Source organism: Alexandromys fortis, unplaced genomic scaffold (genome assembly GCF_014885135.2).
Source record: "Alexandromys fortis isolate MF-2015 unplaced genomic scaffold, M_Fortis_MF-2015_v1.1 scaffold_349, whole genome shotgun sequence".
Taxonomy (NCBI): Eukaryota; Metazoa; Chordata; class Mammalia; order Rodentia; family Cricetidae; genus Alexandromys; species Alexandromys fortis.
Genome location: NW_026068216.1, coordinates 381,889 through 407,625, shown reverse-complemented (window position 1 = coordinate 407,625; position 25,737 = coordinate 381,889). Strand labels below are relative to the sequence as shown.

Sequence of the window (25,737 nt, the reverse complement as noted above, 5' to 3'; positions counted from 1 at the left end):
CAATATGGACTTACCAGCTGTCCTCCTGAGTAGCTTCTGACCTTGCAGAATTCTGTCTTGAGCTGGGGCCTCATCCATATAGGACCTTTGCTTTTGCTATTTTCTCAGAAGCTCTTCTGGTTTGTTTCCTAATCTGTCTTTTAATTTTTTTTTTTTTTTTTAGTATAAATATTGCATGTGAGTGTAGTTTCTGCTGAGGCCAAAGATACTGAACTCCCCCGAAAATGGAGTTACAGGTGGTTTTATGGATGCTAGGGATGAACTCAAGTTGTTTGCAAGATTACTCTGCTTTCTTAACCACTGAGCAAATCTCTCCAGCTCTTATCCTAATCTCTGAACATTTCTACCTCTTAACATTTTTGCAGGGAGAATTGTTATTATTTATGGGAAGGGATAGGGTTTCCTATATCCCAGCCCAGCTTAAAATGCTCCGTATGCCTCCTCAGAGATGATCCTTCCAAGTGCTGGGATCCTAGGCACCTACCACCACACCCAGTTTATATGGTGACGGATCATCAATCCAGGGTTTCTTCTGTTTTTGTTGGGACAGGTTTCTCTATGTCATCCTGGAACTCACTATGCAGACCAGACTAGCGTCAAACTCAGAGACCCGCCTGCCTCTGCTGGGATGAAAGGTGTGCACACCATTCCTGGATGTTTCTTCTTCACCCAACGCAGTGAAGACCCAGCAAGAGCCAGAGTTCCTTCCATGAGGACAGATTTCCGTCTACCAGTGTTGAGAACACAGCTTGGTAGAGTTCCAGCTTTATTAGGTTTCTTGTGGCCTTTTATCTACTCTGCTCTGCTACCACCAAAATTTCATTTACTAGAAGCGGGGACATGGCCTTGGGCACACAGAGCCTCTAGCTGCTCTTTCTGCTCTTCAGCTCATAGACTACTCATGTTCTCGCTCTCTCTGAGGTTAAAGCTCAATGAGCAACATTCAGCAGGCTCCCAGGCCTCGGATATAGACAGATCAAAGAGACAGGCATGGAGCTACCACAGCAGGACAGGTAATGTACGTCCTGGGACAGGAGATGCAAAGGATCCAGGACCAAGGACCAGAGCTGTCCAGTAGTCCCACAGGGACACTGGATTCTGAGGATCTCTTGCTCAGACCATGATAGGACTGCTGGGGACGTGGCTGGCTCAGCATGAGGGAGGAGAAAGCTCCCGCCACTGCAGGTGCCCAGCATTTCACACTTCCACCAGGGAGTGAGCATCTGCCATGCTACAGAAATCACTCAGTGCTTAACACCCAGCAAAACACCAGGAGTGGAACCCACGGTGGATCTTCACCCAGAGATGGAGGCCGGGCTGTATGAACATGATTTAATGGGAAGCACATGGTGTTAGGACAGCAGAAGTGGGCAGAACAGGCCACCAGAAGACAGCATGCATGAAGTTACTGCTCTCTGTGGATGGCCTCCCAGTCCAGCTAGCAGCATGTGCCACCTTTCTCCGGTGTGTGGCACCAGGTTTCCATGATGGTAAAGCTTGTTGTAGCGCCTCGGGGCAGGGCATCCCAGCTAGGCAGGCAACAGTTCAGCTTCCGGGAGCAGGCTGTAAAGATACACAGCAACGTCAGGCTAGTCCCCACCCTCTCTGATGTATGGCTAAAGGCTGCCACGTCCCAGGATCCTAGCAGGTTGGTGGACAGAGTAGGTTGCTAAATTGTTCTTTCCATTGATAGGGAACTTTGAAGTATGTGAATGAACAGAGTTGAAAACTCAAGTTCGCTCTCCACATAGGAGACTGAGACTACACCCTGGCTCCTCAAGGGGGAGGCCCTGGGAGGACTCAGGCACACAAACCCAGCATAGCACACACAAGAGGGAAAGAACAAAATCCTTTCCAGCATGCGAGGTAACAGGAGCTCAGGGTTTAAAGCCAGATCATCAAAGCAAACAGGAAAAACAGTAGCTGACCATCAAGACTGTGTCAGCTAAATACCAAGGCCTCAGGGTTAGGGCAAGCCCAGCTCAGAGGTCAAGGCCAGGGATGAGGCAGTAGGCAGGGAAAGAGCGCTGGCCCCAGGGTAATCAGGGACAGAAGAACAGAACAGTGAACAGGATGGGAACTAAAATCCAGATAAAGGAAAAAGAAACCGTAAACAGGAAGGTCAAATAGGAAACAGAGACTATGAACATAAACTTGTCAGTAATTAGAGTAAACATGAAAGACTAATTAATACAGATCTGTAAATGACGGAAAGGCATAATTGACTGTACAGGAGACAAGCTAACCAGATGTCACCACTAACAGAGGCAGAGGGGATGTCAAGTGTAGGAACACCTAGTTAATAACAGCTCCAGAGTGCATCCCCCAAAATTCAGACATAATTAAAGGACAACCGAGACAAACGCAAACACTGCTTCGTCAGTACTGATTGGAGTAAGACAGAATCCCCACCATGGGGGCCTGCAGCAAGGTAGGAAAGTCATCTCTGTCAGGCACACCTGAACTGTCTTCTAGGGAGGGATGTATCCCACAGGCCAGGAAAAGCCCAAGGGTGGAGATGGACTGGCTGACTGGAATGTTCCTCTGTCCCTGACTCGCCTAGGACTCCAGCATGAGGCTTGGGTTCTATAAGGGCAGGGAGCCCACGGCCTACGCCACAGCTAACATCCGACAGCAGCTTCCACGGCCAAGCACAGGCAGTCAAGAGGACTGAGGCCCCAGGGAGACAGGTGTCCTCAGAGAAACAGAGCCCCCCAATAGGAGGTACATCCAGGCAGGGAGTGATGAGAGAACCGACTGTGGGACCCGGTTTACTTTAGACAGGAGCTCAGAACAGCAGACAGCACAGGCCCCATGTATCCTCAGAACACTGGTTACCTTTGTAGCCAGCTGGGGTCTGGGCACGCCAAGGAGGTCACAGAGGTGATTCCGCTGCCCTCTTACAACTGGAAGCTCTGCGTCCCTGGGGAGTAAAGCATTTGAGTCCCCGAAGCCAACATGGTTCAGTTTCTTCCCCCAGAGTAAATACCAGGCCCCTGTTCTAGGAACATAGAGAAGAGACGCGACCTCAGGCTAAGAGGCTTCTGCATCTTCATTAGAACTCAGCTGCCTTTGATTTCATTGAATAGAAAGGTACAAAGCATGTTTTGTAAGGGTTAGTAAAAAATAGTCCTCTGTAAACCAGGTGTCATATTCTTCAGAGTTCCTAACACCCATGTAGGGCAACTCACAACCACCTGTAACCCTGGCTCTGGGGGGATTTGGACATCTTTTTTTGGCCTCGGCAGGCAACTGCACTCACATATGCAAGCCCTGACACATGCATACACATATAAGTTCCTCCTCCCTCCCTGCTATCCTTTCTCAAGATGAGTGTTTTAGAAAGTTGGAAGCAATGTCCAGTGTCTCCTCAGAAGGCACTGTGTTAAGTTTCTACTGACAGCAAAGACCTTGAAATGCATTCTGGCCTTCCAGGCCCCCACAGCTTTCACCTAGGCAGGAAGGCCACATCCTAACGTGAGCTCCTATGGAGATCGCTGTTCTGGGGAGCATGCATGAATACATCACAAACCCTCACTTGCTACCACCCCACAGACCTGCCAGCATTTGAGGTCAGCAATACCCCTCTCCATCAGTCTGAGTGGACAGTGTCTGCAGTAGCAGTAACTTGGGCTACCTGGCTGTGCCTCCCAAATAGTATATCTGCTACAGGGGACAAGTCAGCTTGGTAGTGCATACATATGTGACTATGAGCAGCTGTATGTATGTGATCATGTATGCAAACATGTATATGAATGTGTACAGTGCCTGGATCACAGGTCATATAAGGTAACTGCTTCCAGGCTCAGGCTGGAGTGTCTGAGAATCACACCCACAGGCTGTACACCCCACCACCACCATCTCCTCTCTACTTCTTGACTTTGAAGACAAGTCTCTAAGGCCATTAAAACAGGAAAGATCACATGGCCCTAGCAGCAGGAAAATAAAAGTTGCTAACGGACACCCACTTGGTGGCATCCTGATGGCCCTGTATTCAAGTTACTGAATACACCAGCTTCTGAGCCACTCTGCCCACCTTGCTTACAAGAGAAAAGCAGTCACACATTAAACATTTTCCTGAAGCTCCCAGGATGTGTCTGTCCTCAGCCCTATGTGAAGCTGTTGAGGGTTAGAAATGTCTCCCCTCTTTCCATCAGAAGCAAGGGGAACAGGAGAAAAGTGGCAGCCGCTCAGGCAGGCCCGACTTACCAGGCTGTGTCACTGAGCACAGACATGACCTCATCAAGCACACCTGCATCCACCAAGTCGCTATAGGTGAGCACCATCTCGTACAGCTGGCTTGCTGTGGCCTTCCGGATCTGGGACAAGAACAGCAGGTCAACAAGAGGAAAACCCATCACCCCCGGGAGATGAATCTGGCCACAGCCCAGACACTTCCGCCATCTCAGACATGCAGCAGAAGGAAGATCAGCAGCCTCTGTCAGAAGGGACTCCTGCCTGGGAGTCCGTCCCTCTTGCTAGTGTCCTGTGACCCCGTAATGTGCCTTTCTGACAAAGAGGCTGAGCAGTGGGCCATCCCACTCTACCTCAAAGAAACTACTGTCCTTTGCAGAATTTCCTTTTGGGATACTTAGAGAGTTCTTGGGTAGGAGGGGAACCCTAACCCTGGGCTGTTGGCACCCCACCCTCGGCAATGCTTCCTTATGCTCATCCTGCCTGGTACCAGCACCCACGTTCCTTTCATACGAACGCCAGCCACTTGACTACCATGACCCAGGGCTGCCCACGCCTGGAAACCATCTCACCCCTGTGTTTACTTCTAAACCAAAGGCCGTACATGAGCACAGACCTTTAGCTGGCCTTGAGATGGGGCGGACACACTCACCACAGGGAAAGGGTGGCCAAGGAGGATGAACAGCTGCAGAAGGACCTTCTGTCGTACATCACCACTGAACTGCACCATCCCACAGAGCCTGCAGAGAGCCCACAGGGGACATGGAGCCGTGCCATACTCATGTTACCCAAGACACATCTGAGATCCGACAAGTACACAGCATAAACCTTGGGCCATGTGCTAATGTGTGTGCACCTATACACACACCTGTGTGTTATGTGCTAGTGCGCTCCCATATGGTATACGGTCATGTATCCAAGTGTGCACTGTACACTAATGTGTTCCCATGTACTTGCCTATACATAATGAGATCTCTGTGTTAGCATGTGCCTGTGTGTATCTATCACATTGCCTACACATGACCAGTGTTCTGTGCCCAGATGCCTGAACTGGCATAGTTGTATTCACATTCCTTGGGCTTATACAGTAAGGTGAGAGATGGAGCTTTCCTGTCAGGTTGACCCTCCAGACTGACAGCAGTCGTCTGGCCTTTCCCTTCCTCAATAAACACTCCAACAGTCCATATTTTAAACAGCTTTGTGATCAAAATTGTATTTCCCACCAAGTCCCTCCGTCTCCACCCAGGAGCACTTAAAACTCACACTGCAATGCTCGCCCGAAGCTTCTGGACGTCTTTTGACTTCCTGATTTCTTCCTTACAAAGTGTGAGCAACTTCACACAGAAGGGGTGGCTTGAAGGGGAAAACAGTATTGTAAGTAGGTCTTTCACGGGAATACAGAGCAGTATGGTTCATGCTGTACTGGCATCCAGTGTGCTGTTGGTACCAAGTAACCTGAAGGTCGGCTTGCTCAACAGATGCTGTGCTATGTGGCATCAACCACTTTCTTTCATTCCCAACACACACAGCAGAGAACAGCTATCCTATCTCCTTACCGGTAAGATATGCCATCACCCACCTCACCCATGGGCGGGCAGGCCCAACACAGCTATGGTATGACCATATCCAAGTTATCCACCCAACAGAGAAGACCCTACCAGCAGGTACTATTCATGGAAAGAAGCCATATGAGGGGTCCTAGTCATCCCCAATGACCTTGATATTGGGCCACTACACACCAGGCTAGTCCATGACAGTTAATTCCCAGGTCAACCCTGGTATGAAGAGAAGGCTGCTGTACCCTGGGACTTTGATCCAGATCTCAGTCCTTCCCTGACTAGCTCTCTAAAATACAGCCTCAGTTGGTCTTCCTGTAGGACTCATGCACAGTTCTTTTGTTCTTCTAGACTTAAAGTTCCCACACACCACAGACACTCTGTGGTCCCAATGGTCCCATTCAGGTCTACACTGAACTTGGTCATCTCCAGCATTCCTGAAAGACTCCTCAGCTAATCCACCAGGCATGAGCTTCCTGTGGTTGGTGTCTAATGAACGTCTCGGCTCTGCCTGTCTGAGTGGGGTGACATGGCTTCCTGGCCACACCTGGTATTCTGAAAGATTTCTGTTGTGGAAAGAGACACGCCGGCCATAACATTTTCCAGCTGCTATGGCTCCCACATGCTCACATCTCTTGGCATCACGCCCCTGGATCAGCCACAGTCCGGCACCCTCTCAGGCCTGACTGATCAATAGCCAGTTACTACTCGCACCTGAACACATATTCTCAACATGACACCAGCCTGATGCCCTACAGCACAGATCTGCTCAGGGGGGCAGCAAATAGTAGTGAGCAAAGGAGACCCGTCTAGACCCAGTGGATTTGAATCCACCACCAGTTAGCTTAAAAGGAAAATCCAAAGCTCCAGGCAGTTTCTAAGGAACTTAGCTTTCATTCGGTGAAGCACAAAAGTATCATCCACTCAGGAAGGCAGCCTGGCACCTACGTGGTTCCAGGGCTTAGAGACATCATGAAGCTGGACTGTCTGCTCCTCTGGACAAGAGGCTGAGGAACCACAGACAGCAGGAAGCAGCATTCGTGCCCTGTGTCCCATAGCCTCTGTCCCGCTATGATGGGCACAGGCACACTCCTGGGCCCCAAAACACAGCCCACATACTGCTCTATTTCCATCTAGTCCTTATCACACCTCAGGTTCCATCAGCTTCCAGACCTCTCTGCCTGCCTGCCCTAGTAAGTGGACTACTTCACTTGTCCAAGTCTACCATCCTACCTGGGTAACAGTGAAGCTAGCCTGAGCAACACAGCAAGGTACCAAAACAATAAATACATTTTTTTTTTTAAAATTTGGGCAATTAGGTTTAACAGAGAGGGAACACTAAGCAAACAGATACTTACTTCTCCTCCGCAGTAAAGATGTCGAAGCACCCATTGGACAGCAGCTGGTCCAGCATTTTCAGCAGTGATACAGATACCCTGAGAGGATAGGATAAGCAAACATGAGACCCACACAAGCACCCAAGAACTATGGAGCCACCCACATGAGGGACAGACAAATAAATGCCACTGACAAGTTAAAAAAACAACAACAAAACAAAAACACAAACCCTTAACACCATGATGGCTCTTCCTAGATGAGTCTAGAGTCCAAGACAGCCTTGCCAAATTCTTAAGGACAGACACCAGAATTATAATTCTTACAGAAAGCCAGAGTGACTATGGGAAGTAAGAATAAAGCAGGAGCCAACATGGCTCCTTTCAGGATTACCTAAAGCAAAGGTAAGAACAGAGTTCCTGACGTAAAGATGTATAGACATCCAGGTAAAGTCCAGCATCACCTGTACACTTGATGGTTTTGACAAGGCGCAAAGCCAGAACAGTGAGCAGTCCAGCAGGCTGTGCTGGACAGCTAGACAACTGGACAGTCATTTGCAAAATTAAACAGAGCACTCACAAAACTATCTCAAACCATAGGGCTAAAGATAGAACGTAAAGCTGAAGCTTCTGGAAGAGAGGAGCTCTCTAGGACCTCCAGATTAGGCAAAGATTTCTCAGCAACAACACAAAGCTCATTGAAGCACAAGGCAGGTGAGAGGGGGCTCCTTCAAACCACAGACCTAACAAGGACTTGCCTGGTCCAGGGAAGGCATCAAAACCAGGGAGGAGGAAAACCCAACTAAACAGCTGTGGTGTCAGGGAACGCACACCTCAGACTCTAGGAGGGCGACTGAGTGTCTAACAGAACAGCCACCCGAGAGGCTGACCACACTAATGCTGCTGAGACATGGAACAGAGGGGACCAGCAGCTTCAGAGAAGTTAACAATCAACATGGCCCCGCAGTCCATCATACAGTGTGTACCCAAGAAAAGGGGGTGTGCATCCACAGAGATCCATTCCTGCATGTGCACTGCAGCTGTCTGCAAGGCCTGGAACATGAAATGCCCAAACGAGTGAGTCAGCTCAACAAGAGGACGGACGGACGGACAGACGGACAGACAGACAGGGTGATGACACTGCCTATTTAAATGGAATGCCACAATAGGCCACCTCGACTTTGGTGATAGATCAGTGGCTGCCAGAGTGGACGGCTGGGAGAGCTCTGGGGCAGGCGGAACAAGAAAGGTTTCGCACACCCACAGGAACCACCCCACATACTTCATGGGTTGCCTTTCCGGTTTCTTATATTCTCGATGAGGTTATTACAGACGAGAAAAGTCAGGGAATATTCCTACAGACTAGAACCTCATCCCACTTCACATGCGATCTGGTATCTGCACACGCACACAGAAAAGCTCACTTTCCTGCCCAGAGTGCCTTGAGGGAGAGGGATTGCAGGAGGTGCGTGCCAAGAACCCGTGAGGCCCAGAGATGAATGCTGGGGTTCACTGAAGTTACTGAAGGGAGCCAGCAGGGCCTGACAGTGTGCTGGGCCCTGCTCCTCACCTACTAACTGTGACCATGGGTCCCAGGGAAACCTGGGCTCTGTGGAAATAGGATCAGGGCACAAGCACCATGACCTCCCAGCCTCAAGATACCCCTTACCTGTCATTCAGGAGGTTGTCCTCAAAGACCTTCAGGAGAGTCCCACTGAAGCTCTCCAGGAGTTGAGCATCCTTCTGAATCCTCTTCATGTACTCAAAGAGGCTCTGTGTAGAATACCTGACCTAAAACCCAAAACGTAGTACTGAGGCACAGCGTGGCTAGCTTTTCCCTCGGTTCCCCAAGGCTACGTCAATGACAGTAAATGCCTAGGACTGAACAGAAACAACTGCAAACTACAAAGACATGAGGGCCTTCCAGGTGCTGGGCTGTTATGACTGAGCGTGTGCAGTGCACACATCTAAGGACAGAACCCTCTGGAAGGAGTCCCCTGGATCCCCTTGTCCTGCACAGCCAGGTGCCTCCTTACCGTAGACGCCGTCAAACCACCAACAGACACGGCCAGCCCCAGCAGGACATGGTATCTGTAGGCGGGCAGGTCCAAGAGCTGGGTGATAAGAGGGAAGGCCTGGGAAGGTGCATTCCAGTTCACAGAGGCCACGTCAGACCTGAAAGAAAGTGATTTCCTCAAGGCCACGCTTGGAGGGGCTGGGCTGCAAAGGGGATCCGTACCTGACAGTACCTGGGGAACAGGCTTTCCAGTTCTCTGCGGTGGGGAACATGGGGAATGGGGGGGCTGTCGAAGTGCAATAGAGTCAGGAACACCTGGGCGGCATGGGCACGGAACCGATCAATCTTCTCGCTTGCCTGCTGGGCAACGCAACACATGACGCGCTCACAGCTGCAAACAGGACACGTGTCTTAGTTAGGGTTTTTATTGCTGTGATAAAACACCATGACCAAAAGCAATTTGGGTAGAAAAGGGTTCATTTCCACTGTGATTCTCAGGTTATACTCCATCACTACAGGAAGTCAGGACAAGAACTCAAGGCTGGAGGCAGAACAAAGGCAGAAGTCATGGAGGAACGCTGCTTACTGGCTTGCATGCCTTGCTCAGCCTTTCTTATACAACTCAGGTCAACAACAACAACAAAACAGAAAACAACAACAACAACAAAAAGCCAGAAGGTGGTGGCGCACACCTTTAATCCCAGCACTTGGGAGGCAGAGGCAGGAGGATCTCTGTGAGTTCGAGGCCATCCTGGTCTACAAGAGCTAGTTCCAGAACAGGTTACAAAGCTATAGAGAAACCATGTCTCGACAAACAAAAACACAAACAAACAACTCAGGTCTACTGTCCTAGGAGTGGTACAGCCTACACTGGCCTGGGATTTACCATACAAATCATTAATAAAGAAAATGCCTATAGGCCAACCTTACGGATATATTTTCTCAATTGAGTCCCTTTCTAAATAATTCTAGCTTGTGCCAAGTCAACAACAACAAACAAAAAACCTAACCAACACAGGATGCTACGACTATACCCTGCACCCCAACATCTCAGGAGCCACAGAACAGGCACATGTGGATGCTGATGAACTCTTGGGATGGAGGTGGGAAAACCAACAGTACTGCAGGTCAGTGACAGAAGAAAGGTGAGAAGCCAGGCTGGAAACGAACAGTAGAACCCCGGGCCTCAGCAGTATGGCAGAAGAGGTTGAGAATCACCGGGGCTGGATCAAATGATGGTGGTCCCTTCCGGCAGGAATCTCGGCTACAGAACCTGAGTTCAGAGACCACCACGGTCTCACTCTCTGAAGCTGGCTGCCAAACAGGCCAGATCAAAGGAGGTCCTGGTACAGGGGTGGGAGGGTAGGTATCCTGTTCTGGGGACATGGAACAGGAGGAGGTCCCTGGCCATGGCCCACAAACTGTGGAGGGTCAGACAGAGGTCAGAGAAGCTACTCTGAGAAGGGATGGAGACACAGGGCCGCCCCTGCTGTCCTCAGATACTCACACATGGGCCTCAATCAGCTGCGGCTCTGTCCGTGCCAGCAGAACCATCAAGTCCATGAGGCTCGTCATGGCAGCTTCCCGGACCCTGTGAATAAGGAGATATAGGAAGGTTAATCCAGGACAGGGATTCAAGCCCTGGTCCCATCAAACACATCCATCGGGTCCTGTGAGAACAGAGTCTACAAGGAGCCCATGAGGGGGAAAAAGTCTTGAGACACCCAGTGACCACACACAAGCTTGGTTCCAGAAGGCCCTAACACAGGGAAAGTTTCAGAGATTACAGAAATCCCACTTCATTGTAAACCATCAGAGAAACCCAATGCCGGCAGCTGGCAGTCTTTACTTAAATCCCTTGACTGGAGAACGAGGGACGTGCTCTCTCTCATACTGTCAAGCAAGAGGGCCCATTCTTAGCATCTGAAGACAGACTGGACAAGTCTCAGCAGGGCCTAAGACATGTGCACACACCATCGAAGCAGCTACTTCCCACAGACTCCTCTCCTGTGAAGCTGGCCGCTGTAGTCTCTTTGCACAAGGCTGGCGCTTCTTGTTCTCATCAGAGAGCAATCAACATTCATATCCATTCTAGACTTTCTTTCTTGCTAAACAGAGCTGTCTGTCATTAATTCATATCGAAGAAAAAAAAAGATCTAATTTCAGAGCAAAAGTAGTCATTTAAACTGGGATACAGGTGCATTCAGTGAGTCAGGAAAGGAAGAAATAAACCCTAAGGCTTAGGGTCATCTCTGCCTCAATCAAACTCTCCCTGGGGCTTGTACCAGGTTCCCTCTGAGGCCCACGGGCCCTTCTGAGGGGAGCTCGCAGACGCAGTGCAGGCCAGGGTTCCAGGGGACTCCTCAAAGTCAGGTGAGGGTCATTGGACACAAAGTTAGCCTGGGGATGCAGTGAGCTACATGGACACGGGTGCACATGGACAGTGGATGCCACGGGACGTAGGGAAGGAGATCTGCAGGGCATGCTGGGATGAAATGGGGTACATGAGCAAAGAGTGCCAGGGATGTGGGAGGCCTGCAGAAAGTACCATGGGACACAGGGGCATGTCTGTATAGTATACGGGGGACACAGGGAAGTCTGGAAAGTGCCCAGGTCTAGGCACACCGTTAGAAAGCACAGACATATGGTGGGGTAATCTGTACATTTCTTTCATGGTGCCTGCCATCTCTGAAGCTGTGAAGCACAGGGCGAGACTCCAAACAATCCAGCAGAAACCAGCAAAAGGACAAGCTGTGCTTGCCAAGCACATGAACAGGAGAAAGAACTGAGTCCTGAGCCTCAGAGGACCATTGGCAGAGCCCCAGGGCAAGGAAAAAAAAAAATCACATCCCAGATAAGCTCCTGGGAGCAAGGGCAACTGCATGAAGCCATTGTCACGGAGCCCAGTCCATACCGCCAGGTCTGTCCAGACTTGGCCACCTCTCTGTGAAGCCCTTCCTTCCACTCTGTGACCTGAAAACACAGTGGACGTCAGTGTATTTGGCTGGCCATTATCACTACCTGCTAAAAGAAAACTATATAGCCTTGCAATTTAACCACAACATAGAAAATCCAGTTAAGAATTTCAAGTGAATAAAACCTAACAAATGCCAAAATAACAGGAGCAACAGAGACTGACCAAGTGTAGTCTTTACAATAAACTGTATCTGAAAAATACGAAGAAAATAGAAGTAAATGAAAAAGACAGAATTTCAAAAACAATTAGAATCTCTGAGAAAGTTCTCAACACTGACCAATTAGAAAGGAAAAAACAGCGTGTCAAGGTGTAGTCACTGTGTGCCCGTAGGGTTCCCTCCTACGGAAGTTTGAGTCGAGCCTCCCAGGACCACGAAAGCTGGTCCTCAGGGAGGAGGCCTCTGAGCCCCGTGTCTGAAACGCATGATGTCTTTAGCAATAGGGACTTATCTTCTACCTCTGGGAGACAACCAAGGGTACTAGTAACAGCCTGCAGTGTTTTAGGACTCCCTTGGACAATCCTGACCAACCCAAAAGAGGGCTTCTCATGAGTTGTTAGGGTTTTTATTAGATGGTCTTTGGCTCCCTTAGAGGAAGCACTGTCAGCCCGGATAGGAAAACTTTATTGAAAATACACATATGTGTTTATACACCAGCTTACATGCACTATAAGTGTTTTTGTATAATTCCATATGACTTCTTCAGAGTCCTTATTGTTATTTTACCCTCCTCCTTCTGTGTGGGAAACTAACTGTTCTCTAAGTTGACCTAAGACCTGTTCAGTAAGAAGGAAATCACACCTTATACTAGAAACCCAGCCAACCCTCTAGGACTTGTGAAGTCATGGCTCTTGGAGGAGAACCCACAACCGTCACCACGATACTAACCCAGCATAATCCCTAACTGCAGTCTAAGCATTTGTCCCTGTACCCACAGAAAAGTGTAGTCCCCACCTTCATCAGGGAAACTTCTCTTTGCAATGGTCAGAGACCTTCAGAGAAAGCCACAACCAATCAAAAGGCAGAGCTGTGGAGCCCCAGCCCCAACTCACACATCCACAATATAAGCAGCTAAGCCACAGAGATCACTGTGGAAGAGGAGGCAGAAAGACTGAGAACCAGGGGAAAACAAACCAGTAAAGTGTCACCAATATTACTGCCTAAAGCCAAGCTGAACAAAGACAACAGGCATGGTAACGTGGTGTGGGAAGTCCTTCTGTATAGGTGTTGCTTTTATTGGTTAATAAAGAAGCTTCTTTTGGCCAATGGCTTAACAGAATATAGCCAGGCTGGAAGAGATATATATAGAGAGTAGGCAGAGTCGGGGAGAAGCCATGTAGCCACCACAGGAGACAGATGCCTCAGCTGGAGCCCGCCAAAACTTTGCTGGTAGGTCACAACCTCATGGTGATGCAGATTAATGGAGATGGGTTAGTTGAGGATATATGAGCTAGCTAGCAATACGCTTAAACTGTTGGCCAAACAGTATTGCAAATATTATAGTTTCTGAGTGATTATTTTGGGTCTAAGCAGCCGGGAACAAATGAGCCATCTCTAACAACAAACACGGATTGAGGTGGGCAAAGCCTCAACTCCACATGAACTACTAAGGAATTTGGAGAGTGGAAAAAACACACACACACACATGCAAGCACAAGCACGCGCACACACACACACACACAGTGCGTAACAACAACCAATGAAAAAAGGAAGCCATGAATTTGAAAGAGCAAAGAGCGGAAGAAAAGGGGAGAAATGATGTAATAAAAGAAAAAAATTTAAAAAGAATGTCTGGTTCCATCAGTTGCTGGATGAAGGTTCTATGGTGATATTTAAGATAGTCATCAGTCTGACTACAGGGCAAGTCAAGATCAGGCCCCTTCTTCTCTACTGCTTAGGGTCTTAGCTGGAGTCATCTTTGTGGATTCCTGGGAATTTCTCTAGAGCCAGGTTTCTTACTAACTGTATAAAGGCTCCCTCAATCAAGATATCTCTTTCCTTACTCATCTCTGTCCTTCCTCCTTCTCGACTATCTCATTCCTTAAGTTCTCCTCACCCCTCCCCTTCTCCCCTTATAATTCTCTTCTACCCTCCCTTCTCCCCCCATCCCCATGCTCCCAATTTTGTCAGGCAGTCTTGTCTGATGGGAACAGAGGCAGAGACCCACATTGGAGCACTGGATTGAGCAACCAAAGTCCAGTTGAAGAGTGGGAGGAGTGAGAACATGAGCAAAGACATCAAGACCATGATGGGGACACCCACTGAAACAGTTTACCTGAGCTAATGGGAGCTCACCAACTCCAGCCGGACTGGGAAGGAACAAGCATAGGACCAAACTAGTCCCTCTGATTGTGGTTGACAGTTGCATGGCTTGAGCAGACTGAGAGGCCACTGGCAGTAGCACCAGGATTTATCCCTACTGCATGTACTATTCTCTTTGGATGTATACCCTGCTCAGCCTAGATAGAGTCAGTTATAAAAGCAGTAGTAACTGCTGGGGAGATGCATACAAGTAGAGCAAACGTCTCCAGAGACTTCTGTGAGCTGTCACCCTTGCTAGGGAGTGCCTTTGAGTCACCCGTGTGTAAGTAACTCCTACTTCAGGAGACCGACTGGCTCACTACGCTAGACTTGGGTGGAACTGTTCTTTGGTCTGCCTTCAGTGCCTTACACTGGGAAAATAGATGGCTGTTCACATCTTCCATGGAAAAGACACACAGTGCTCACCATTTTTCTGTCTTGAACTTCAAGAAGGAATCCAGGTGAACTAGGTCTTTTGGGAGTCTAGGGGCCTCAGAGAAGAAGCCTAGGACCTGACAATATTTATCGTAGAACCAAGTCACCAGCTCCATGTGGGCTAGGTTCACAATGCCACCTTAGGCCCTGTCTGCTACCTAGCCTGCAGTACATTCTGGAAGGGTCTGGACAACAAAACAGGAAAACTTGTCTATGCAGACATCTATGTCTACAGGGATACGTTCAGACAGCTCAGTCCATGACAGCTGACAGACCTGAAGGGAGCTGTCCTAGGGAAGAGGAAGATGTGCTTGCAATGAAGGAGCATATAGGAAATGCCAGCAAAGACCCAGTGCAAACACAAATTAATGATCAATGTAACATGAAATTAAAAATATAGAATGAGCTTAATAGTAGAGAAATAAAGGGAGAATCACTAGCAAAGCAGACTGGATAGCCAAAGAAGAGCAGCAACAACAGAAAGTTGTACAGAACGAAGAAACCTTCAGGATCTGTTTGGTATGTGATGGGTGCTCGAGTTTCTGGAATACGAGGACATGGCGGATCTCCAAAATGATCTGTAAAGTGGGGTAACCAGCTAGGCAATAGGATGTAAGAAGAAACAACTAGCTGGGCACCCAAAATGAAGAGGCAAGAAGAACAAGTTAGAAAGTAATGTCTGAAACATCCTATGTAAGGGATAACATGTTCTCTCCATGTTCTGATCCCAATCAAGACAGCGTCTTTTACGAGCTCCTTCGGAACTCTTTACCATCAATGCCTAAGGCCAGCAGGGGGTGTGAGGGGGTGTGAGGGGGTACGAGGGGTTACAAGGGGGTATTGAGGGGGTGTGAGGCACCCGGTAGAGCTGCTGACTCAGACAGCAGCAGCCTTGTTCTCTCCCTCACAAGGTGCTGCAACCTGGGCAGGAAACTTGCCCTACAGGAGGAGAGAGGGAAGAGTCGTGCAGACTAAAGGACTAGGGATGCCTGAGCAGCAGAAGAGGGCTCGCCTGAGACGTCAGTGCAGATCGTTGCTATGAGCGTTTCTAGCATGACTTAATGCCTGTTGTTTCAATCCTGGGTACCTCAGGATGTCGTGCCCTCCCCTATCTCAGAAATAGCAGAGAAGTCACAGTACAAACACTGTCCTTACCAGGCTCCCACATCCCCTCTGCTGTCTGTGGTATAATCGTTCATGCAGTCCAGCATCGCGGTGTAAACCTCGGAAATGTTCTCTCTGCACATGACTTCATCTGGAGGGCCCTCTGCTTTCACGCCAACCGTCTGGCAAACTCTGAAATTAAGATATGCATGTCTGTGAGCTCATCCTTCACATTACGATGGCCTGGGGTGTCTTGCTGCAGGGAACACCTGGCATGGCGCAGGAGCCCCAGGCAGGCTTCAGGACCCAGGGCACCCTTCCCATTGCAGATGCGGAATGGTGCTCGCTGTGAAGTCACCTTCACTGCCCCACAAGCTACAAGGTAGCTGGCTCTTTCTCTCTTCCACCCCAATAAAAAGGATAATGCTGCTTTTTGAGAAGTCAGGACTGAATGGGCTTGCAGAACCACAGGGAGCCAGAGAAGGCAGACAAGGCCCTCACACTGCATCTACAGACAGAAGCCACTAAGACACAGGGTTCAGGCATTGCTCCCTTTGCCAGCCTCAAGCTGAGGCACGATCCCCAACTCTTCATCCATTTTGTTAGTTTATTTAGCAGTATTGGGCATAGAACCCATGGCCTTGTACATGCTAAACAAGCACTCTAACCCCTGGCTATTCCCAAAGCCAGAACGATGCTTTGGTTTGTGTGTGGTTGGTTTAAGGCTTCAATGTTGCCATGGCTGGCCTCAAACGGCTGTTCCTCGGCTTCTGAGGTGGTTTTCAAATGAAGATACAAATGTTCCCTGACAATGCTCCAGAGGGGGAGAATTAGAAAGCAGCTCTATACATTTCTGCTCTCTGCTAGCTAGCATGGCAGGTAATCCTTGTGGTGCCTGTTGGTGTCCACCTGCCAGGCCAGGGCTCACCTTGAGATTGCCTTCAAACCGTCTCTCCTGGCCTCAGCAAAGCTCACATCCTTGGGAGAAGTACGGGTGACTGTTCTTAGACCTGTGAGAACCTGAGGGCAAAAAGTCCCCCAAATCAGTAAATAAGTATCAGCTACAAAGTAAACATGTTTTTTAGACAGTCACAGTCTCCATAAGCTTGCAAACCCTCCTGTCCCACTATCCTAAGTGCTGTGTGTACCACCAGACGTGGCTGTCAGCACACTTCTGTTTCAGACAGAGACGTGGCTCTGGAGCCACGGACACAGCAGCCATGGGTGGGGCTTGCCAGGAAGTTCACAGGAGCCACCTCCCACACAAGACAACAGGCCAATTCAGTTTCTGGAAGAACGTTTGAAAAGGGATCATCCCACAGCCTCCCATCTGCTGCACCCGAACTCCAGCAACTGCTATGAATCTGCCTCATCCCTACAGGAGATTCCTCTCTATTGTTCCCATCTTGGACAGGGGATACCTGACATTCTAGATCTCAACAACAAATGAGCAATTATAGTTTTATATTTTCTCCTACCCACTGCCCCGGACCAGCGAACACGCGCACATGTGTGTACACAATCATACATGCTACGGCCTGTATGTGGAAGTTAGAGGGCAATTTGGTGGAGCTGGTTCTCTCTATCTTATGCAGGTCCCAGGGATCAAACTTGGGTCACCAGGCTTGCCGGAAAGTGATTTTATTCACTGAGCCACCGTGTAGGCCCAGGGCTATTACTTCGTGAACTGATAGTTCAGTTCTAAAATCTTTCATTGTTTATCCACATTTCAAGTGGATAAACCCCAGGGTGAGTTCAGTTATTACAACAGCTACACTCGGCTTTGTACAGGGTAAAAGGCCTACTCGTCACACCGTCAGAACTGCCTGATCCCACAGGAGGAAAGAGAACCAGTATACATAGAAGCAAACGTGGAGTGTGTGTCTTACTGCATCCCAGCTTGTGTGACAGGCAGCAGGGGCAGACAGAGCAAGAGCACCTGGGGGAGGAGGGGTTGGTAGGACCAAGCCTAGTGTTTCAACTCAGAGGGGAAAAGTGCATGGTCTCCAGAGTCAGGCTGGAGGCACGCCCAGGTCTGAGAAGGAAAGACAATGGGGAGAGAGCAGGCCACACCAAAGCAGAGGAAACAGTGTGAGAAAATAATAGTACATGATATATTCTTCTATGGCACAGGCAGAAAAGAAGCCCATGGGCACCAGGCTGAGACACGGGGCTGGCAGCCTCCAACCATACCCAGCCTACCTCCCACCATGACTACCAACAAGGTGGGACACAAGGCACATAAGGAACATAAAATTTCATAAGAAATTTTAACTACATGGCTTTATTATTAGGGAAATAAATTGAGATGGTTACAAGAATAGAAGGCACATGCCAGCACCAGCTTCTGCACAGAGGCTACCATTTTCTCATCAAGAAGCCAGTTTCTTCAGACAGAGCCTCCTACCCTACAAACCTGAGCACAGCTCTCTAAGTATGCCTTGCAGGAGCAGTCAGCCCACATACTGAGGTGTAGGCCCAGCAGCCATCACTTTCATGGCCACGTGTGCTACTACTGAGAATTCCAGCATCAAATTCCCAAGCAGAGGTGTGCAGATTACTGGCCAGCCCTTCCCACCTGTGCCCCCTCGGTGCTGTTGGGACCCTCACCTGCTGCAGATGGCCCCTGAGAAGGAACCCTGGGAGGGCACCCAAGGCTGAGGAGAAGCCACAGCGGGTCATCTCCTCTGGGCTCTGGAGCTCAGCAAGGTACTGTGGAATCAGTTCCCCTAAAAAGAAAGAAATATTTAGAAGTGGCCTGTGTCTAGTGGTGCCCCTCAGAAATACAAGTGAGATGTGTAAGGTGAACCAGGACAATGCTCTGATGCAGACACACCTTCAAAGTGACAGATAAGCTACAAGAAAATTTGTATAAGGTGGTTTTAAGGTTTCCTTAAGATTTCTGTTGTTGTTGGTGTTGTTTTTTAAGACAGGGTTTCTCTGTGAAATAGTCCTGGCTATCCTGGAACACACTCTGTAGGATGGCTGGCCTAGAACGCACAGAAATCTGCCTGCCTCTGCTTCCCGAGTGCTGGGATTAAAGGTACGACGCACCACTACCACTCGGTTCCTAAGATATTTTTCCTTTATGTCTGTGTTTTGTTTTTGTTTGGGACAAAGTCTCTCTATTTAAACCAGGCTGGTCTTGAACTCACAGTGCTCTCCTCCCCATGGATTAAGAGCTATGATAGCTCATCTGGCATTAGGGAAATGTTCTACTACTAAACCTGGCTTTCATAAGGAATTTTAACTACCTGTCTACACTGTGATCCCTGCTGTAGGCCCAGCATACAGCGCACTTACTCTCAATGGTAACATCTGCCTCCCCAGCCTCCTTCATGTAGTATTCATTGCAGAGGGCGGCCAGGGCCGAGACAGCTGCCTCCTAAAACAGAAGACATGAGTGATAAAAGGGTCTAAGAAGTCCTCAGCCACAGATGTGCGGGCCACTGCCATCTGACAGTGATTATGTTTAAAAACAAATTAGTACATCGTTGCCACACTGTTTCTCTAATAAATCTTCTGACTTTCCAGTGTGTCTACCAAACCTGTCAGATGTATCAATCACCTTAAATTCTACGCACTAGTAAGCCTAACGTGAGAACTCTATTTCTCCCAAACAGTACAATTCTTATGTGTTCCTATATGGTACAGTTGATATAAGACAAAACATGCTTCTCTTCCCAGCAGCAGCAATGTGGGGATTGCGTGTCTGTTTATGAGGACAAGGGCTCCAGGCAGCACTGGTAGAACCTGGTTTAGGGAACAGGAGGGTCCAACTGGCATCCCGCATAGAAGTGTATGCAGAACAGACAGGGTGAGGAACCAATCTTAGCCCCAGCAACCCTGATGGAGGCGGGATGATGCAGGGTCACACGAATCAGAAGGTGGCGATGTGGCATCTCCCTGGCTTCCCACCTCCCCTCTGCAATAGATGACTCCACCTCAAATCAAACCTTCCATTCCACCCCTCCCCAACTGAGGAGGGGCAGGGAGAAGATCAGCATGGAGTCCCTCAGAACAGCACAGAGATGCGACACACACCAAAATGAAGCAACAAAAAATACGATCATGGTCAGTGGGACTCGATTATGGGCAGTTTTCAAAGAAAATTCTGAGATACCAACCATGAGGCCTCCAAATTTAACCAGGCAGACTGCATTTAACCAGGAAGAATTCCACAGAAACAAAACAGAAGGAAGTGCAGGACGGGCAGGGGCTCATGCTCCCACACCTTGTCTGGCACGTCAGAGCCTTTCCAAAACATCAACCATTACAGCTCACGGCCTAAGAAATGGCTGTATGTCACAGCTCCGATCCCGAAAGATGAACATAAGCGAGCCATCTGGTTGCTCAATCTCGTCTTCATGTGAATACCTTCCCAACCTGACCTATGGCTACCAGAACTCAGGTGTGACTGGGCACGCTATCACTATCAAAATAGAGAAGAAGACTGGTAGAAATAAAAAGTATAGTGAGGAAGGGTAAAATTCCTGGTTACCATGGTCACTCTAGGCTACCCGTGTGAACCACGCAGACTCCATGATGGTGTTGCAGACTGTGAGGTTAGTGCATGAAAGGACCACCGAGACGTGCTATGGACAACAGGGGAGAGAAATCCCGCGTGGCATACCTTGATCTGCTGTCGCGAATGGCTGGAAACAAGGTGAAGACTTCTAAGAGTGTCATCTATCAGCCACTGCCAACCATCTGCCGAAAAAGCAAAGACAATGACTAACCTGCCTCAGAGTACTCAGCCGACATTCACAACAACAGACATGCATCCTGGAGAAACTCCAAAGTGAACATTCCCAGACCGCATAAAAGTCCAAGGGCGCCAGTTCCAGGAGGAAGCCCGCCTCAGGCTGCTAAAAGTTAGCTCCTCCACACCCTGCTGCTGCCACCACTGTGTAGAAAATGCCATGCCCTGTAAACCAAAGACCTGCACATCACGATAGAGAACTCCTCTTTTGTAACAGCTGCAAGCTTTAAGACATTTTTTAAGATTTATTTATTTATTCATTTATTTATTATGAATACTGTGTTCTGTCTGCATGTATGCCTGCAGGCCAGCACTAGAGGGCACCAGATCTCATTACAGATGGCTGTGAGCCACCATGTGGTTGCTGGGATTGAACTCAGGACCTCTGGAAGAACAGTCAGTGCTCTGAACCACTGAGCCGTCTCTCCAGCCCAAGTGATCTTATCTTTCTCCCTTGGACAATCTTTCCTGGTCCTGTACAACTTAAACCTAACTTCAACTCAACTATACCTAATAAATGGACTGGAGATATGCTTACTCTCTGTTCAGCTAAATAAAATTAGTAACTGTAGGCGAGGCTAGAGCAGACTTGAGGGAGACTGCCCTCTGTTTCAGCAGTGAGAACCGTCTGGGCAATAAATAAGTACCAGGCAAGGAATGACCACAAATTTCCAGGACTGGATACCATGGTGGCAGGCAGAGCCACAGCTAAGAGCACCAGTAAAGGATTCCAGAAGAACTTCCCACTTGCCTGTCCTTTCTAGAAGAGGGTGGCAGGAGGTGGCAGCAATTCCAAGACAAGATGTACCAATACTGCAGCCCTTTCAACTTCACCTCACCCACCCCAACGAGCTCATCTCTTATTCTGTAACCTGAATAACAGTATTAAGAAAATGTTATCTGTGTCATTGAGGAAAGCACCTACCGATAACGGTGTCGCCTTTAAAGGGCATTCTAGAAAGTGACAAGTTCTTTATTAAAATGCACACTATGGAAAAAGAAAAAAAAACATTATTTTCCAAAAGTGTATAACCAACACCTAACTCTTCCACCCACCTTCATGCTGGCCAGGCCATGAGCAAATCCAGGCTATCTCCCCAGATGGACATCAGGAAGAAGATACTCCAGACCTAGCTTGAGGACCCCTCTTAAAAAGACCTGTGGGAGCCAGCATGGTGCATTTAATTCTAGCATTCAGGGAGAGAGAAGCAAGTGGGTCTCTGTGAGTTCGAGGCCAATCTGGTCTACAAAGTTAGTTTGAGGAGAGCCAGAGCTATTACACAGAGAAACCCTGTCTTAAAAAACCAAAAAGGAGGAAGAAAAAGAAGGAAAAGAAGGAAGAAGGAGAGGAGGAAGAAGAAGGAAGGAGGAGGAAAGAGGAGGAAGAAGGAAGAAGAAGAAGAAAGAGGAAGAAGGAAGAGGAGGAGGAAGAAGGAAGGAGGAAGAGGAAGAAAGAAAAGAGAGAGAGAGAGAGAGAGAGAGAGAGAGAGAGAGAGAGCGAGAGCGAGCGCGCAGGCTGTGAGGGACAGTCCAGAAGACATCTATCTCCCCGAATATAGTCAGAGTCCACTTGGGACTGCTGCCCAGACTTGCAGAACAGTTCAAGGGTGAAACAGACAATTCTAACCGGTCTCAACTAGGGCCACACCAGCACACCAAAACCTGCTTCTCCCGCCCTGCCTACACACACACCAGACTAGGATATCAGCTGCCAATGTGGCCAGTTCTGGCCAGGATATCTGGAGATACCCCCTAGACAAGCCAGGAAGAACCTGGGTTTTCTATTACATTCAACTAACTGGGAATATTCACCTGATTATGTTGTGAGATCCCTGTGGACACTTAACACAGGATCTGATTAACCATTCTGTGATGGTATAATGCTTTTGTACACTGTAAAGATCTGTCACTTGTATTGGTTTAATAAAACACTGATTGGCCAGTAGTCAGGCAGGAACTATGGGCGGGGCAATCAGACTAGGAGAATTCTGGGAGAGGAGAGGCTCAGTCTGCAGCTGACACTCAGATGCAGAGGAAGCAAGATGAGAAGGACTTACTGATAAAAGGTACCAAGCCACAGGGCTAAACTTAGATAAGAATTATGAGCTAATTTAAGTTAATAATAAGCCTGAACTAATAGGTCAAACAGTTTATATATTAATATAAGTCTCTGTGTGTTTCTTTGGGACTGAACAACTGCAAGATCCGGGGACAGAAACTTCTGCTTACACCATCTCTTACTCTGCAGAACTTAGTATAAAGAGGAAATCTGCAGCTGACATACCCCCAGATCCACCACAGCTACCAGTCCTGTGGCATGCAAAACAAATCAGAGCCCCAGAGCTGGGAATTGGAGTAACTGGACACACCAGAGCATGTGCAGAGAGCACAATCACATCCTTCAGGGACAACAGCAAGCCAGCCCCTAGCAGGATCTCCAACAGAAAAGAACTGCTACCAGTTGGTACTGGGGGGCCTGGCCTGACCTCAGAATACTCTTCCCCCATACTGGAAAGAAAGACAGCAGCTTCTGGCCCCAGACATACCTGCTTGTCTCATAAGCTCTCCTCCTAGACCCCTAAAAAACAAAAAGGAACAGAGTTAAAATCTTTTATACATGAAACATGAAACACCCCTCCAAGCAACGGAAACTTCAGGTACCAAAAACTAACAGTTTCAGTTAGGGACATAGTCTGCCCAGAGTGTGGGCTACATTTCTGGCAATAAACAAAAATCTGTGGCACAATCATCCTCTGGCAGACTCTTGTCCTTTGGGCTGTCACAGGAATCTTGGGCATCACTGATAAATCACACAGAACCAATCTCAAACGCTGCTTAACCACACTTCACAACAATGCCAGGGTGACCACTGTGCGGTCCAAAGCAGTGGGACACTAATATTCATCATCACCCAGCCTGCCGGCCAGAAGCCACCCAACCTGAAATGCTAGCAAGCAGGAGCTGGGAAAACAGCACTGGCTTTGGAGGCTCCAGCTTCTGGCCCCAACAGTAACAAGATCTGCCTTAAACTTAGGAAGCCAGCTGGGCGATGATAGTGCCTGCCTTTAATACCAGCACTTGGGAGGCAAAGACAGGTGGATTGCTGCAACTTTGAGGCCAGCCTGATCTACCAAGAGCGAGTTCCAAGACAGCTGGTGGTGTTACACAGAAAACCCTGTCTTGAGAAAAACCAAAAACAAAACAATTAGGAAGCCAGAGAATATGTGTGCTACACAGCAGACTCTGGAAGCCAATGCAGCATAGAAACTTCTAATCTCTCAGGCACCACCAGGTAAGTCACATGGGCAGCTGTGGGTGAAGCCCTAATGGAACCCCTGGATGTTCTGTGATGACAGGCTCAAAAGAGACAGAGATGCTTAGCAGGTGAGGCCATGAAGGCCAGAGCCTGCAGCACAGACACAGACAGCAGGAGAGATCCTAGAGCCGACACGGAGCTGTATGTGCCTGGAAGAAAGAAAACACATAGAAGAAGAGGGCAGGATGCTTCTCAGATCGACTCAGGCTGAGAACAATCTTCATCAGCTGGGAAGGAAAGGCCATAGCAGGGTCCTCATAGCGGCTGTAAATCAGCAGTAGGTTAGCACTGCTCTAAACAACCCAAGCTATGATGCAGTCTTAAAAGTGTCCAAACGAAACCAGAAAGTGTGTGTGTGTGTGTGCGCGCGCAAGCGCGGGTGCAGGCACACGTGCATGTATTCCAAATCCAGAAATGTAAATTTTGGAAAGATGGGAATTTAATGAAAAACTACCAGGAAAACAGGACCACAACTAAAGAAATCAACAACCCAGAAATGTTCAAGCTGATAAAGTTCACACGAGGTCACTAATGCAGCTATCATACCCCTCATGTTGTCTAAAAGGATGGAAGGAAATGTAAGCGGAAAGAGGATGGACCCTGGGGGAGAAGACAAAGAGTGATGTGGGATTCCCCTCTGTATGCTGTGATACCATTGGTTAATAAAGAAACTGGCTTGGCCTGATAGGGGAGAACAGAGCTAGGTGGGAAAACTAAACTGAATGCTGGGAGAAAGAAGGGCAGAGTCAGAAGCCATGTAGCCTCACGGGAGACAGTGGTAAGCCACTGCTACATGGCCATACACAGATTAATAGAAATGGGTTAAATTAGGATGTAAGATTTAGCTGATAAGGAGTTAATAGGCCAAGCAGTGATTTAAATAATATAGTTTCTGTGTGATTATTTTGGGGCTGAGCAGCCAGGAACAAAACAAGCAGCCTCCTCCAACAACAGAGAACATAACATACTGAACACTTTAAGAATTTGGATATGCAAAAGAAAAACTGTGCCAAATGTAGTTAACAAAAGATTAAAAAAGAGCAGAAGAAAAAATTTAACCTAAAACAACAGGAAGCAAGTCTGTGGTACCAGGAGTTCGGGGAGGTATCTACCTCAGGGTGGTAGTTACAGGCTGTGACTCTGTAAAAGCACCCCAAACCTTACAAAATTAAAAATGATGAGCTTTATCATAAAGTTTAATTAATCAGGATAAACAGGATAGGAAACCCCTATATCTGCCTTCCAACACGCAGATGAGAATAATGATGAATACACATCTGAAGATCTAGACACTAGGCTAGGGCCTCCCTGAGCCTCTCATTGCCGGCGACCCTGCTGGAAAATCAGTCTGACCCCCATATCACTCAGAAATACACTGTGCCTGCCAGCAGCAACCCCAGTCATCAGCATCCACACAGGGGCCTAGGAGCCTATCTGGGGACTGGGATGGCACTTCTTTGACACCTTGTGGCTTTCCACAAGCTCTCCAAATAAAATCACATTGTTCTTCCAAATCTCTTTACTATTTTAAATGGAGCTTTAGGCAAACACTGCAAAAATTAAATACATTAAAAATAATTTATGTGTATGGATGTTCTGCCTGCATGTGTGTCTGTGCACCATCTGCATGTCTGATGCCTGTGGAGTTCAGAAGAAGCATTAAATCCCCAGAACTGGAGTTACAGATGGTTGTGAGCTGCCACGTGGGTGCTAGGAATCGGACCTTGGTCCTCTGGAAAAGAA

The 25,737-nt window shown here is 48.4% G+C and overlaps 2 protein-coding genes across 4 annotated transcripts in view; one reads left to right on the top strand and one right to left on the bottom strand.

The window, feature by feature from the left end:
* The window catches only part of B3gntl1 (UDP-GlcNAc:betaGal beta-1,3-N-acetylglucosaminyltransferase like 1), a 67,700-nt gene extending 66,526 nt beyond the window's left edge, over nt 1-1,174 (top strand). For both annotated transcript variants that reach the window (XM_050130441.1, XM_050130443.1), the window contains exon 13: nt 551-1,174. The gene's annotated coding sequence lies outside the window, so the exon portion shown is untranslated. The remainder of the gene's footprint in view (nt 1-550) is intronic.
* A 144-nt stretch (nt 1,175-1,318) lies between these two features.
* Nucleotides 1,319-25,737, bottom strand: part of Tbcd (tubulin folding cofactor D) — a 141,281-nt gene continuing 116,862 nt past the window's right edge. The window contains exons 23-39 of one of the 2 annotated variants that reach the window (XM_050130439.1): nt 23,225-23,256; nt 21,604-21,666; nt 20,550-20,626; nt 19,220-19,301; nt 18,527-18,645; nt 16,845-16,936; nt 15,968-16,108; nt 10,609-10,692; nt 9,334-9,492; nt 9,121-9,259; nt 8,754-8,875; nt 7,109-7,186; nt 5,458-5,547; nt 4,847-4,934; nt 4,210-4,319; nt 2,839-2,923; nt 1,319-1,563 (exon numbers count right to left, since the gene is read on the bottom strand). In XM_050130439.1, coding sequence (XP_049986396.1) covers nt 1,546-1,563; nt 2,839-2,923; nt 4,210-4,319; nt 4,847-4,934; nt 5,458-5,547; nt 7,109-7,186; nt 8,754-8,875; nt 9,121-9,259; nt 9,334-9,492; nt 10,609-10,692; nt 15,968-16,108; nt 16,845-16,936; nt 18,527-18,645; nt 19,220-19,301; nt 20,550-20,626; nt 21,604-21,666; nt 23,225-23,256 — 1,579 coding nt within the window. In that variant the 3' untranslated portion in view covers nt 1,319-1,545. Of the gene's footprint in view, nt 2,924-4,209; nt 4,320-4,846; nt 4,935-5,457; nt 5,548-7,108; nt 7,187-8,753; nt 8,876-9,120; nt 9,260-9,333; nt 9,493-10,608; nt 10,693-15,967; nt 16,109-16,844; nt 16,937-18,526; nt 18,646-19,219; nt 19,302-20,549; nt 20,627-21,603; nt 21,667-23,224; nt 23,257-25,737 lie in introns of both variants that reach the window. The other variant, XM_050130438.1, reaches the window with a different exon arrangement.